A 15,884-nucleotide genomic window follows, 5' to 3' on the forward strand; every position below is an offset into this window, starting at 1 on the left:
TGAACCTTTACGATCTTTGTAGACATTCACAAGACAAACAGCTGATGTAAGTGAAGTCGCTTTCGCTTAACTCGGGAGAGACTCCATACTTACATATACAATAGCAGAATTTTCAGTTAATGAAAACTCATCCTAATAAAGCAATATCAATATTATTTTGATTTTCTCGAAATATCTAAGGCGTGTTTAATATGGGTTTCCTTATCCTAACTGCATTTACGTCTCATCGTTCAATATTAGATATTTTCATTAAAAAATAGAAGCCTATAGAAAGTGTTAAATTGACATAAGAATAATAACATCTATATTTAAGTTCTAGAAATGAGACAAATTTTTGTGTTCTTGTATAAATTAAGAGCATATTCACTTGAATCCATGTTTTTTGTTTTTTTGTTTTTTTGTTTTTTGTTTTGTTTTTTTTTTTTGTTTTTTCAGATTGACTGATTGCGTATACATGTACAAGCTTATAATATTGAATATTCATCACCGATTAAGAGATTTACAGGGAAAAAAAAACATTTAAGACATTTAATCAAATTTTGATTCGACTATCAGTTCATTATACATTATCCTTTGAATTTTTTTTGTTTGTTTTTTAAATCTAACTAAAAAAATAAAATCATTTTGAATTTATATTTAGTATTATCTATTTTATAAAATTATAATTATCATTTAGACACTGTTTTTGATTTATAATCAAAGTTTAACAATTTAGTAAACACTTCAAAGACAATTGAGCCTCCTCGAACCGTGAGTATCAGTTTCAGGTACCTAAATTTTATCACGAGAAAGAAAAGTTTTGATTGAGTAATAAATTGATTCAAAATATTGTGAAGTAAATGTATCTGATTATAAATCAATAAGCCAGTAAAAAGATTGCTAAATTGAGGCTGAAATATCACTGATAGGTACCTGAAAGACGACAGAAAGGTCACTTAAGGACGATAGAAAGGCCACAGAAAGTCGACGGAGTAACCGAAAGTTGATGGAAATGTGTACGCCGAATTCTGACTGAGATGTGAATGAAAGGCAACTGAAAGATCAATGAAATGAATGTGTCATTCTGTGTCTGATTGGCCACTGAATATTCAATTAGGGCCTTTTTTTTTAAAATTTAACCGAAAGGTCTTGTTTCTTCCTCTGATATATGTAGAAAGAATTAAGTAATATTTGTCCAAGGGAATTGATCCAAACCTACCAGAAGATAGCTATAGGTTGTACATATATATTCATATACTATCACTTATTCAGTAGTAATGCATAATCTATTGTTATTTTTACGGTAAAAGATATTTAATTATGACATCTCATTCCTTTACAAAATCATATCATGTTCGTAACCATGATCAAAGATTTAACCTTGTTTTATCATGTTATGTCATGTTCAAAATCCGTTGACACAAAGCTGACATAGTGGACAGTAAGATCTCTCTCTCTCTCTCTCTAATTAAAATTAGATTGATTAAAAAAAAAATCTGTAAATTTATCATTTTTCCTTCACCTTAATGACAATCCAGAAACTGGAGAGTGAATCAGTAGATAACATAACGTGGGTGAATACGAGAATTGGTTCGGGAAATAAATTCATATCATAAGCAACATTTTGTGTCTGTTGGCATATTGACGCATGTAATTTTGAAACTTAAAATTCAATTAAAAATATATTATAGCATTTGATTCTACAATTCAGGAACATATTTATTCTTCACTGCTGACATACCTGTATATTGGATTTTTAACTTTTTTGTTTGTTTTAAAACTTACCAGCAAATGACAATATTATTAATATACATTACCTTTATAACACTACTGAAGTCTACCTTTCTTTTTTGGCTCTCCATTTGTCACAGTAATAATTTGCCGAAACTTCTTATTATTACAATACTGTTAAAAATAGTTTAAGTAAATAATTGTTGACACGTGACGTCAACACACCGGAGCATAGAAAGAGATGAATAGTACGAATATTACAAACGTCAAGGCCTATTTGTCTTACACAAATCTAAGGAAGGATACAGAGGTAACGAATTCAATATCAAAGTCCATAAAACATTACAAAATACGAGCAGAGCCAATACCTTCGAAACATCAGAGGTGGGATCAGGTGACATGGAGGAGTGAATATCCCCTGCTGACCCGTCACACTCTCCGTGTGCTCCTTGTTTTCATTGGAAAAAAAACGGGAAAATTCGGCGTCAACTCAATGTATAAATGATGGACTAACAATTAGTATAAAAAACGTCAGTCAGTATTTAAATTATTGATATATATAATATTCGCTGACAAGGTCATTGTATCGACCATAAAACTTACGAAATGATGACTTTAAACGAGACTGCTGATATTCTTGTTTCTCATGGAGTCAAACGCTGACTGATGTTTCGGAGGTCCGTGTTTGCTCTGCTCCTATTTTGTATTGTTATATGGACTTTGATATTGAATACTGTTCATTATCTCCATATACTTCATTAACTTGCTTGTCAGTAATTTACCTCGCTTTAGAAATTGAACATGCTCTTGCGTATCAAATCAGCTGAGATATATATACTCTGTATGCAGGTGATGAAGGTATATTGCTGAATACGTAAGGGAAGTGACGATAGAAAAGGTAAAGTCATCACTATCCCAAGAATACGAGCGAATTTCTCCCGATTGTCGTTTTGCGTTGCAGACTACCATTTGTGGGCTACTGCGTGGTGTCTCAATCACGTGACACGATCAAAGGAGATTATTGATACCAAACTGTGTTTGACACTCATATAAATCCATTTAATACATAATATTAAATTCTTATAATGAATTTTTAAAGGATAAGCAACCTTGAAATTTTCATATATTTACGGTTTGTGTACACATTTGACTGCAAATATTTCAAATACTTTTTTCGTATTTAACATTAAAAAAATAGGCAATGACACACTTTTCATTAGCTTGCAAAGGGAGAGAAGTCTTCATTCTGAGTCTCCATTACTTTACGGAATGAACCTTATTTACAGTTTACTGTTGCTGATGAGAGGGACATTTACAGATTCTTAACTGACCAGTCACCAGAACGAGAGAGAGAGAGAGAGAGAGAGACAGAGAAACAATATTTGATAAAAATGAATATCCTAGTTTTATTTACTGTTTAGTAATCCTCAGTAAAAGATAATTCAACTTCTGAGTCTTTTTTTGTACTCTGTATCCGTATAAATCATATATAATTTTTAATGTCCAGTTGGAAAAGAGGCATTGTAAGGCACACTTTGTTAATCTCTTTAATTGAATAGCCCTCTATTTGCTTAATTTGCTAATACTTATCTAATATCAATGTCATTTATTATGTGGTCTTATTTAAATCTAATATTTATGAAAACTTAATACTTTTGAGGAGGTTTGATTGATTTGCTTAATAAGATGTATTAAATCCTTTTGTGGGTTGTGAATAAATAATTTTCTAAATACGAGTGACGTAAACAAGTCATTTTCAAACTCGACACTTGGTTTAACACATAATTCTAAACATTGATATTTGTTTGATTCCTGCCTTTGAATTTCGTTAAATGGCCTACACTAATCTTATATTAATGATAACTAATAACTCATCACTTCATGTGTAAACCTTTAGAGATTTAGATCTGTAAAAGGAAAATATTTTCCTTCTGCGTTAGATTAGGCAGAAGGGAAAAACAATTATATTATATAGATTACACGATCTTTACGTACTGGTCCAAACTGGCAAAGCAGGTGATAACTTTGTCTTTGTTTGCAAGGTTCACTATTTAATTGTGCTTGATACAATACGCTCTTGTAAGCAAATAGAATTTATTATTACCTGCTAGGTGATTTACTTACTGTTGTTCTTCAAAGTAATGGTGAGGGCATGCTTTACACATTAAATTATCGACAGCTTTTTTTGTTTTTTTTTTCACTCATCCATGGCACCTGATGACCCCTGATCATACCTTTGATGTTTGAAAGGTCCGCGCTTGCTCAGATCCTAAATTGTATAGTTTGCGGAAACTTTGGGTTTGAATACTGTTCGTCATCTCTATATATTTTTCTTTCATTAAATCACTATAAAGAATCCTATATATTCCCGACCAACAAATTATTACTTTTTGATGGAAGCATGTGTTTCCACGTGTAGAACACCACAACTAATACACAGCTTTGAATTCGCGTTTACTCATATCGAATCTTTCCAGTTTAAAGCCATTTTAAATCAAAATGAGTTTCTAATTGGATGAAAGTATGGAGATAACAGTATTCAACCTTGAAAAAAATTGTGTAGCAGAGCAAACACGGACCTTTCAGAATTTAAAAACTGCATCATGTCCCATCGAGTAGTGAGCTTCCCCTGCTGACCAGTCACATCCGATGTGTGCTCATCATCGGGCAATAACGGGAAAATCCGAAAATCCGTCCACAATACAGTGTGCTAACAATTAGTTTTAAAACAGTACAAAAACTGTCATTCAGCATTTAACTTATTGATAGATTCTTTTTGCTGACAAGTTCATGTTTTCGACCATAAAATCATATAAAGCTTAATGATAAACGTGATGACTTTAACTTCTTTATCTTCAATTTCCCTTTCTTATGCAGGTATATACAACAACTGCACACAGAGCATGCTCTACGTACAAACAATTTCTAAAACAAGGTAAATTATTGAAACACAAGTTGATGAAACAAACATTTCAATAGTCTGGTTTCAAGTCATCATTTCGTAAGTTCTATAGTCGATACATAATCTTGTCAGCAAATACAATTTATCTTTGGGTCAAATACTGACTGTCGTTTTTTATACCTGTTGTTAGTCTATTATGTAAACTGAATTGACGATAGTTTTCCTATTATACCCCGTTCATGACAAAGAGTAGACGACACGTGTTATGGGTCAGCACGTGATACTACTCCTCCATGACATCTGATCCAACCTCCGATGTTTTGGTGGTCTGTGTTTGCTCTGATCCTATTTTGTATTCTAAATTTTTGATAAATAAATCAGGCAGCTCTTTATACATGTATGACATCATCTAAAAAGAAGAAATCCTGAAACGTCTCTATATATATACCGTAGAAGGATATGGAGTCCATAAAACAATACAAAATAGGAGCAGAGCAAACACGGACCTCTGAAACATCAGAGGTGGGATCAAAAGCCATGGAGGAGTGAGCATCGCCTGCTAACCGGTCACGCCCGCCGTGTGCTCATTGTAATGATCGTGAAATAACGGAAAAATCCGTCCTCAATTTAGTGCATAAAAATGGACTAACAATTGGTATGAAAAACGTTAGTCAGCATTTAATTGACTCAATGGTAAAATATATTTGCTGACAAGGTCATTGTATCGACCATAAAACTTACAAAATTACTTTAAACGAGACTGCTGATATTTTTGTTTCATCAACTTGCTTGTCAATAATTTACCTCGTTTTAGAAATTGTTCACACGTAGGGCATGCTCTTGCGTATCGAATCAACTGAGATATATACACTCCGTATGCAGGTGATGAAGGTATATTGCTGCATAAGTAAGGGAAGTTGACGATAGAAAAGTTAAAATCGTCACGTTTATCATAAAACTTGGTTGTTATATATAAATTGAAAAGAAATTTTGATTCTCTGACTGAGGAGTGGACAGAGGAGAAGAAAAACCATCAAAGAAAGATTCGGGAAATTATTTGAAAAAAAGTCTTATCGAAACATTGCTGAAGTTTACAAAAAAAAAAAAATGTAAATTCAGATTTTTAAGGACAATCCAAAAAATGGAGAGTGAATCCGTAGGTTTTAGCTGATAAAAGGTGACATACAGGAATGGGTTGCAGGAAATATATCCTAAAAATATCCTAAACTGCACGATGTGTTTGTTGATATATTGTTATATATCGTAGATATAACAATTGGTTGATTACAACTTGATGTTCACTTTGAAGCATTGAAATAAAATATTAAAAAAATTCTCCCAAATTCTTGATCTGGGAAAATTGGCTTTATGAAAATGCAATGATCTTGAATTTTAAGGAAAACTGGAATATATGAGTACTTTTAGTGTTGAAAAAAATATGAGAGCACCTTCTGATCTAAAAAAATAAAACAAGTATTGTAATCCTTAAAAACAGATCTATCATTTACTATTTGCATATTTTGGATCAGGAATTTTGCTCTATATTAAATATTGTAAAATAGTTTTTAAAATCGGCTGTTATTATAGACTTATTCAGAAAATGAGAGAATTTACGTAATTCATGACGTTATAACGCATTGACTAGCCAGAAAATAACGTCATTTTTATAGATAGGCAATCACCAAAGATTTTAATGATATTTAACACATTATTAACTGAAACTAAATACTTTGTTTTTCAGAAATCCACAATGCCATATAAGGACATAAGTGAACCTTTTTTAAAATACTTTTTTACGTATTTAACACTAAAACGACATTTTGTAGGTAATGTCACTATCCATCAGGTAAAAAAGGGGAAGACCTCTTCCCTCTATGTCTCGGAGTGATACAACTTTGTATGAACTTTATCAATAGTTTTCTGCTGCTGATTAAAGGGATATTGACAAACTCTTAATTGAAGATCCACATTTCAATACGAGAGAGAGAGAGAGAGAGTATTTAATAGAAATGAAATGCTAGCTTAATTTACCGTTTAGTCATCCACAGTAAAAAAAGAAGATGCACTTCTTGGTCTTATTGTTTGTTCTCTTTAGTTTATATCAGTAGAAATCATATGTATATTCTAATGTGCCTTTCGAAATATGGCATTGCATATTAATTTAATGTTTTGTTGTTAATCTCCTTAATTAAATAGCCATCTATTAGCTAAATTAGCTTATACTTATTTATTATCAATGTCATTTGCTTGTTGCTATGTGGTTTTTTAAATCTTATATTTATGAAAGCTAATATTCTAGAGGTGGCTTGATTCATTTGCTTTCTTTGATATATTAAACCCATTTATTATGTTGTGAATAAATAATTTTCTAAATACGAATGACGTAAACAAGTCATTTTCAGACTCAACACATGGTTTAACAAATGATTTTAAACATTGATATTTGTTTGATCCCTGTCTTAGAATTTCGTTAAATCGCCTAAACTTTTCTCATATTAATGATAACTAATTACTCATCACTTCACGTGTTAACCTTTAGGGAAAAGATCTGTAAAGAACAAAACATTTTGTTAAATAATCTGGAAATGAAAAAGAATTAGATAGAGTATCCTGTCTGTATGTACTGGTACCAGCTGACAAAGCAGGTAATAACCTTGTTTGTCTTTGTAATTGTTTGATTTGAGTGGATATAATGCTCTTATCAGCAAATAGAATTTATTATTACCTGGTAAGTGAAATACTGATTGTTGTTCTTCGTAGTAATTGTTAAGATATAATTTTCACATTCGACAGTTTTTCTGTTGTTTTTATCATAAGAAGGGTCAAACGGAATGTATGACGAGACTGCAGGGAATTGCAGCACAGTTAAGGTTACGAATGGAAATAAGAGTTTTTAAGATAAAAAATACACACTTTATTAGGATGGGCGATTCTCTTTAGGACATCACTGATGTAAAAAAGTAATGTAGTTTAAAAAGGTTGATATGACATTTATTTGATATATCAAATCCATTTATTGTGTTGTGAATGAATAATTTTCTAAATTACGAGTGACGTAAACAATTCATTTTCAAACTCAACACTTGGTTTAACACACAATTCTAAACATTGATATTTGTTTGATCCCTTTAGAGGAAATTATACAAATACAGTAGATGACATTATGCAAACTGTGTTATAATAATCCGGATATGAAAAGGATATTAGAGAACCACAAAATGTATCCCTTTTACCAGCTGACAAAGCATTTTAACCTTGTTTGACTGTAATTGTTTGATTTGAGTGGATATAATGAAAACTAATCAGCAAATAGAATTTATTTATTTTTTTTAAATTTCTGATTGTTGTTCACTTTAATCATTGTAATTGATATAATTTTTATTCGACAGTTTCTTTGAGTTTTTTTATCAGAAGGATCAAAAACACAGCACAGTCAAGGTTACAAATTGAAATAATAAAAAAATCGAGTTTTTAAAATAATGAAAAAAATTCACAATTTATTATAATGGGAAAAAATTGCTTAAAACAGGACATCACTGATATAAAAAATGTTACGTGGTTTAAATCTACATGTTGGGGACATTTAGATTTTTTATTTAGACGTGTCACGTGATGTCGATGTCACATGATTTTAGCAATTATACTTGCAGTTTAAAGGTCATCAATAATTTCCAATATTACAAGGGCATAACCAAGTTAAAAATCTTAGTTTAAGTTGTAATCTTTTTCAACAGTATATGTTGTTTGTGAAAAGTGCTGCGAACCTATATAGAATCCCTTTTTTATTTCGATTAATTTTAATTTGTTGGACGGCAGGTTGAATATTTTGCTGGACAACTACATTAAATAAAGCTATTATCATTTTTTTTTGCAAGATTTCATGAGGTTCACAGCACTTTTCAAATATCTTCATGCTTCTTGAGTTTATGTGTACAAACTTGACAAGATACATCGAGGTATGCCCTTGCAATAAATCGATTTATTAGGGCCTTCCATTGCTTATTTAATGAATCTGCATACAAACACACGACAGTATCACTTGTCTGGAGAATGTACGGACACTTTATAAATAGAATACTAAATTAGACATCGCATCCAAGTTAACGGCCTTTTATTTAATTGCAAATAATATTATATTTCCCTGTAAGTAAAACACTATAGAAATCAGAGAAATTCTAGACACACGAAGCTACTTTGTGATAAAAGCATGTGCATCTTTGTGTTTAGCATAAAAACTGATTCACAACTTTCAATTCAATTTTGACTAATATTGATATTAATACTATCTTTAAGAGGGGGCTCCATTAGTGCCAGCACTATTCTTCCTTGAGGCCTTCTATCAAAAATTCCAATAAAACACAATGATTAATTGTACATTAAACAATGTTATATTTGACAAAACATACCATAGCAGTTTACCTGACCCTGTAAGCTATTTCATTTTTTTTTCACGTCAAAATAATTGAACATAGTAGGATAGATAAATTTCCACCCAGATCTCTTAAGGTTGTGCGATTTGTAGTTTTTTTAGTAACAATTTTTTTCAATTTTACTAGAAATTAAATACAAGCACATGTAAAAAAAATGACAAAGTTTATAAAACTGTTATGATAATAAATCTACCTTACACGAATCTGTTTTGATTTGTTATTCTCACCTCTCCATGTATCTAGTCTGCACAGCAATTTTATACAGAGGTATGGCACTCCAAATTCACAAAAATGAGACAAACCTAGTTTCACATTTGATAAACTAGGTTTATCGACTGTAAACTATAGTTTACAAACCGTAAACTATAGTTAACCAGAAAATAGTTTTCATCTGTAAAACTATATTTAACGGTTGTTAACTATAGTTTACCTGATAATCTAAGTTTATCTTTGTAATAAGATTTTGTTACTGACAACATTTTGTTGTAAACATTTTCACGGTTTTATAAGAGTTGTTAATCATGCTTTTCACAAATCGTGAAACTATATTTATCCTTATATAGTTAACGGTTTGATAAACTATAGTTTACAAATCGTGAAATGTATTATAGAAGATCTATGATTTGCAATCGCAAATGATAGTTTTCAGTGTTAAATATAGTTTACGGTTGTGAAACATAGATTATCGCGCGCGTTTACTAATTAACGTTGTTAACTATAGTTTACAGTCCGTAAATATAGTTTTACAACCGATAAACCTTGTTTATTAAAATTTGCTCATTTTTGTGAATTTGGCGTGCCATATCTGTATGTATAAACCGCAAATCAAGTTGCTCGTGCATGCTATAGTATATCGACAAGCACGTTTATTTCCAGATATTCTAAACCAGAAAATATTTCTTTTTAATACTTTATTTCATCCACCTGGACCTGGCACTGTTGACTTTTTTACTTACTGAAAACATGGTAAATTTCCTCCGGTTTATGCTGTAAATGGCTTTAAAAACGCACGTGTAGATTTCTTTCCTTACGTATTTGATAACCTAGTGAACTATAATTATAAAGACAATATCATAACGTTTACTCTTTATTTTCATAATCTTTTTAAAGAACATTACACCTGACTTGTTTAGTGAAAACTTTAACATTACACCCGACTTGTTTACTGACGTCTAAAGATTACACCAAACTTGTTTAGTGAAAGCTTAAACATTACACGACTTGTTTAGTGACGGCCTTGACATTACACCCGACTTGTTAAGTGACGGCCGTAACATTACACCCGATTTGTTTAGTGAAGACTTTAACATTACACCCGACTTGTTTACTGACGTCCTAAAGATTACACCAAACTTGTTTAGTGAAAGCTTAAACATTACACCCGATCTGTTTAGTGACGGCTTTAACATTACACCCGACTTGTTTAGTGACGGCCTTAACATTACACCCGACTTGTTTAGTGACGGCCTTATCATTACACCCGACTTGTTTACTGAAGTCCTTAATATTACACCCGGCTTATTTAGTGAAGGCTTTAAAATTCACTCCTAAAAGACGTGTTCTTTGCAGCTACTAAAACGAGGCTAGCCAGTGGAAATATATAGCTTAATCAATTAAATCAATAATTCGCTTCAAGTGAAGATTTCGTATATTTTGTGATTGATACATTGTACTTGTCAGATAATGATCCATGATTAAGTATAATATTATCTGATATTTCTATACAAATGTTAGGCCATTTTCTCACACTGAATCGTCTACTTTTTTTTTTGCTTCACTTGATCATGACATGTAGCACACGGCGGGAGTGAACGTTGGAGGGGAATACTTAAGGTCAAGATCTAGTAAATGTCTTCAGACTAACTTTTTGGTGCTAGATTCATTATGATGTCATAATCACTTTCAACTTTCTTTTTCCCGTACTTTACAGCTCGAATAGAATTATGTGAAAAATAAAATATTTTTATTGAATTCAATTTGAAATCACATGATATCACATGAAAAGTAGTCTCGAAACCTAAATTACATTTGATATTATTTTAAAGAAGAGGACAAGAACATACAAATTACTGTTTTTTGAAAAATTAAAGGCAATCTGCATACATATTCTTTGGTTGATATGGAAAATAAACCGTATTTATGACTGATTTCCTTAAATTTTCATTAGAAATGCCAGTTTGAAATATGATTTTTCATCTTGTTTTCCTCCAAATTATGCCCGGAAACACCTTATTTGACCAAGCTAAAGTCCTAAAGCAGCATTAAAGGAATATTTTTCTTGATTTTGATATTTCTGTAGGCACCTTTCATTTACTAGATCTTGACCTTAATCCTCCATATTTTTGTAGTATACAAGTTCATAGTATGACATCATGCTTCCATGTACCCATTATTTTTAGCAGTCTGTACAAGGTATGTATGTTTCTATGCGCAGTTTAAGCATTGTTTCTAAAGACCAAAAGAATATTGCGTCTGATATTTCAAGTTAAAATAATGACTGCGATATTTATTTGCAATTTTAGCTATTCACCATTTTGGGTTTCATTTCAATAAAAACAGTTTCATGAACCCTATATTTTGAACATTTATCGTACGAACTTTCCATTTTTTAAAAAGTTTTTTAACACGCCAAAGCAAATTCTTTAAGAAATTTCTAATCATTGTATTTTACAAGTGCACGTCCCTCTAAGATGTGCTAAGTGCTGCCTACGTCCTTGTAAGATGTGCTAAGTGTTGTCTACGTCCTTCTAAGATGTGCTATGTGCTGTCTACATCCTTCTAAGATGATCTTCTTGCTGTCCGAAGAAATAAATTCAAAAAATTATGATGATGCATTGTCTAACATAAATATTTGGACGCTAATGAATCAAAGTTAAATTATTTGATATATTCTAAATAATTTCTGAGGATCATAATAATAACATCAAATAACAATTTTTTTTAAATTCTATTTCGAGATAGCTGTTTTTTTTAATTTCATTCAAGAAAATATATATTTAAAAGTTAGCAAATGAAAAAAAAAAACATATCAGCATAACAGACATTAACAAAGTGCAAAAAAAAAGCACACTTTTCATTGTTATATTTTTATATATTGTTATATTTCAGAATAAACAATTATGACAATTAATATCATCTTCAATAAAATCGATACTTGTCGCATATCTGCGGTAATTTTTTTTCTATCTTGTTGTGGCGATATATCCCATATCACATATAAGATAATACTTTCCACGCCTCGTCATAAATTACTGCAGGAGGCAGAATCAGGTGAATGTTTTTTATATTAAATTTTGACACTTTCAAAGAAATTTACGTTATCGGATATAGGCGACAAGTTGCTCGCATCATAGATTGCATCGTACTATTGGTTATATCGTTTTCATGGGGCGTGGAAATCGAGGGTGCGGAGCGAATCAATATTATTCGGCATCTATAACTTATACATACACAACAGTAGAATATAGAGTACGTAACAGTTAGCCAATCACTTTTCAGGTATTGATTAAGATACGACATATATATTTGCCTGTTGAACGACCATTCGGCAGAATTTCACAGATTTACAAGAACGCCGCAGTTTTTTTTCTTTAGAAAGTAAAAACAAAATGAGCAGTCAGTGGGTTATATCTTTAATTGTCGGCTTCTTAGGTTTATCTAAAGCTACTATTATTTCTCAGAAATATGCCGCGAAACTGGCATTTGATGATAAGAAATCAAATTCTGAGCTTTTAAGAGAACAAAATGCTCATTCATTAACAGAGTGCGCCGCGATGTGTCAAAGGGAGTGCGTTTTCTTTGGTTTCAACTCTCAATTGAAGAAATGTCGTACCCACAAGAAACGTCTAACGTCTGAGCTGTCTGATGAGGCCGGTTGGAGATACTACTCGGATAACGGTATGTATATTTGTTTTTTTTCTGTTTGCTTCTTTGATTTTTTATGTCCCTCTCGAGAAGACACGATTTTTTTCTTTGACACTTTTTTCCGCCTTACAATCTGTAAAAGTTTGATACGATAGACTGTGTTGGAAAACATGGTCATTGTATCGACCTACGAATGTAAGAAATGTTCAATTTCACATACATTATATAATGCATAAGACGATATCATGATTTTACTACGTTTTTCAACGTCTATTTCAGTGTCCAAATTATTTATAATCTTATCTACAAATACATTCCTCTTTCACATTTCTCTCAGTCAAGAGAGTATTGAAAATAATTGTATTTGATTTAAAATACTTTATATCATGTCATGAATCAAAGCTTTGTATCAATTAGAAAACAAAAATGTTTTTAGATACTAGTAATGAGGAACAGTTTAACATAATACGCATTGTACATATTGTTAACATTTTTCCCACAATTAACATTTATATATAATGCAGGCATTATATATCCTCTCACTTCTTGTACATACGCATAATATGATCTCGGCATTTTTTTAGATTGTGTTTTCTCTGCCATGCCCAAAGATTGTAAAGATCTTTGTGAAGAAGGAAAAACTAGTACAGGGGTGTATGATATATACCCCTACGGTACCTTAATTACCCCAATAAGTGTATACTGCGATATGACGACAATGGGCGGGGGATGGACGGTATGTAGTTAATTCTAAAATTAAAAGTACATAACATATCACACACTGTTGCTGTTGTTTTAAGATTGTAAGATGAAATTTATGAATATTTTGAGTTTTTATCATAATAAATGATTGTTCGAAGCAATAAATTGAATTGTTACGCTTGGTAATTTTCAAAGGTCATTCAGAAACGCGTAGACGGATCCGTGATCTTTGACAGGAACTGGGCGGAATATAAAAATGGTTTTGGTTCAACTGAACAGAATGTCTGGGTTGGTAAGTGTAAATCGCTTTCAAATAAGAACTTTTTATTCCCTCAAAGTTTAAAGATAAAAAAATTCTTGTGACAAGAAAAAAATTTTAAAGCATGATAAAGATCTGAATTTAAGACTAGGTAATATATGTTCTATGATATTCAGATATCGTGTTCAATTGATATCTCAAAAATTGATTTCAAATATATCTTAATACAGGAAATGACGTGATCCATCAATTAACAAAAGAAAACCTCTCATCCCTGTATGTATCCATCACACTCCAGAATGGTACAACGCTTTTTCAAATGTACGACGGATTCTCTGTCTCCAACGAAGCACTAAAATATCAACTCTTTCTTACAGGACCTGCCACAGGAACCTTAGGTCAGTGTAATTATGTTAATTTCTTAAAATTGGGTTCAAATTACGTATATCATCATAATTATACTTTTCTGTATTGACAGATTAGAAAGTTCTTGAAAAAAGATGTGTTTTTTCCTGATATTCTGTATACGTTTTTGATTCCACGCTAATTAAACATTTTTAATATTTCAGAATATCATTTGCAGGTACCATGCACGTATTCAGCTGATATTGAATTTGTTATTGTCAAGTAGATAACATTTCTAATTATACATGTTCAAGGAAAATAATGTTTAAATTTTTTTAACAAACAATCCAATAATTACATTTGTTCAACATTGTTATTCAGCTTGGGTTTCCTGATAATTTTTGATAATTCACATTTTAACTACTACGAGAAAAGTTTACAGAACATGCATCTGATTTTCAATAATTCACATTTTTAACTACTAGGGAATACACTGTAGGAAGTTTACAGTGCGTCATTAATCTTAAATGTCGAAAGGTTTACGAAAATATGATTATAAAAAATATTTGATCGGATAAATATTCAAATAAAACAAGCTTAAAAAGCCAAATTCAAAAGAACTCAACGCGTTTCTCAGACGTACTTCAGTATTAAAGTTAATGTGATATGATTTAATAATTATTATCTCTGTTTTATATTTTCTCTAATTCTGCAGGTGCCAGTAGGACAGACACCGTGGATTCTAGGACTCAACTAAACAAATATTATCGCTCTTTCCAGCACCTAAAGCCGTCTATCTTAGAAGTACCTCAGTATTATTATCAACAATTAAATTGACGATATATAAATCAATTATCTCTGTAATTGATTTTGTTTGATTTTACAGGAGACGGTATGTTAGATACTGGTTATACTAAGCACGATCTGTCCGGGATGTCGTTCTCTACCCCAGACAGGGACAATGACAGATCTGGTGGTCACTGTGCTTCTTACCTTGATATTAGTGGAGGCTGGTGGTTTAACAATTGCCACTATGGCTTCCTTAACGGTCCTTGGTCCCCGGAGCCCTGGGGCAACCCATGGTATCCCACGGTACGGAAAGGGACATCGGTGAGAGACACCAAGATGATGATCAGGCGTCACTAGGTGAACCTCATTTAAATCATAATTATAATTTTTTTTTATTTCCGTAAAAAGAAAAATTCCAATGATTTGAAGATATTTTTAATAGAAAAATACGCTATTATTTCTGTGAAACATTAATATAATTAATCTGATTTTTTTTTTTTACAGACGACAGATCATCCATCAAAGGATTTTAAAATAATCTTTATCGCGGTGTTCTTTCTTTAAATAATGTTTAACAACAAGTGGCAAACTTGTTAACATATATTTTTTTCAGTAAAAGAAGGGAGGCTGAACAATTTTTTTAAGCAATAAATTATTATATTTTTTTTCTACTGAATGTATTTCGTAAAAGATGTACTTTATATGTGTTGGAATAAATTTGAACTTAGAACTATTTTGTTTTTATTTACAAACACTGAAAAAAGCCTGGACGGAGAATTAGGATGATGATTGATTTATTGTTAAACCTACTACAGTGAAACCTCTTAAATCCGACACATGGGCAATACGCTTTACAGTGGTGTCTGCCATTCAATTTCATTTC

At 31.5% G+C, this 15,884-nt stretch overlaps 1 protein-coding gene across 1 annotated transcript; it reads left to right on the plus strand.

Moving 5' to 3' along the window:
- The first annotated feature begins 12,650 nt into the window (after positions 1–12,650).
- On the plus strand, positions 12,651–15,684 carry LOC134281002 (microfibril-associated glycoprotein 4-like). Its single transcript, XM_062763456.1, has 6 exons — positions 12,651–12,939; positions 13,491–13,642; positions 13,804–13,900; positions 14,098–14,265; positions 15,099–15,358; positions 15,506–15,684. The coding sequence occupies exons 1-5, from the start codon at positions 12,651–12,653 to the stop codon at positions 15,356–15,358; spliced, it is 966 nt and encodes a 321-aa protein (XP_062619440.1). The 3' UTR covers positions 15,506–15,684.
- Positions 15,685–15,884: the final 200 nt, after the last annotated feature.

The sequence above is a fragment of the Saccostrea cucullata genome, unplaced genomic scaffold (assembly GCF_032062105.1).
Source record: "Saccostrea cucullata isolate Sc308-1 unplaced genomic scaffold, CSIRO_AGI_Scuc_v1 ctg5092, whole genome shotgun sequence".
Classification (NCBI taxonomy): Eukaryota; Metazoa; Mollusca; class Bivalvia; order Ostreida; family Ostreidae; genus Saccostrea; species Saccostrea cuccullata.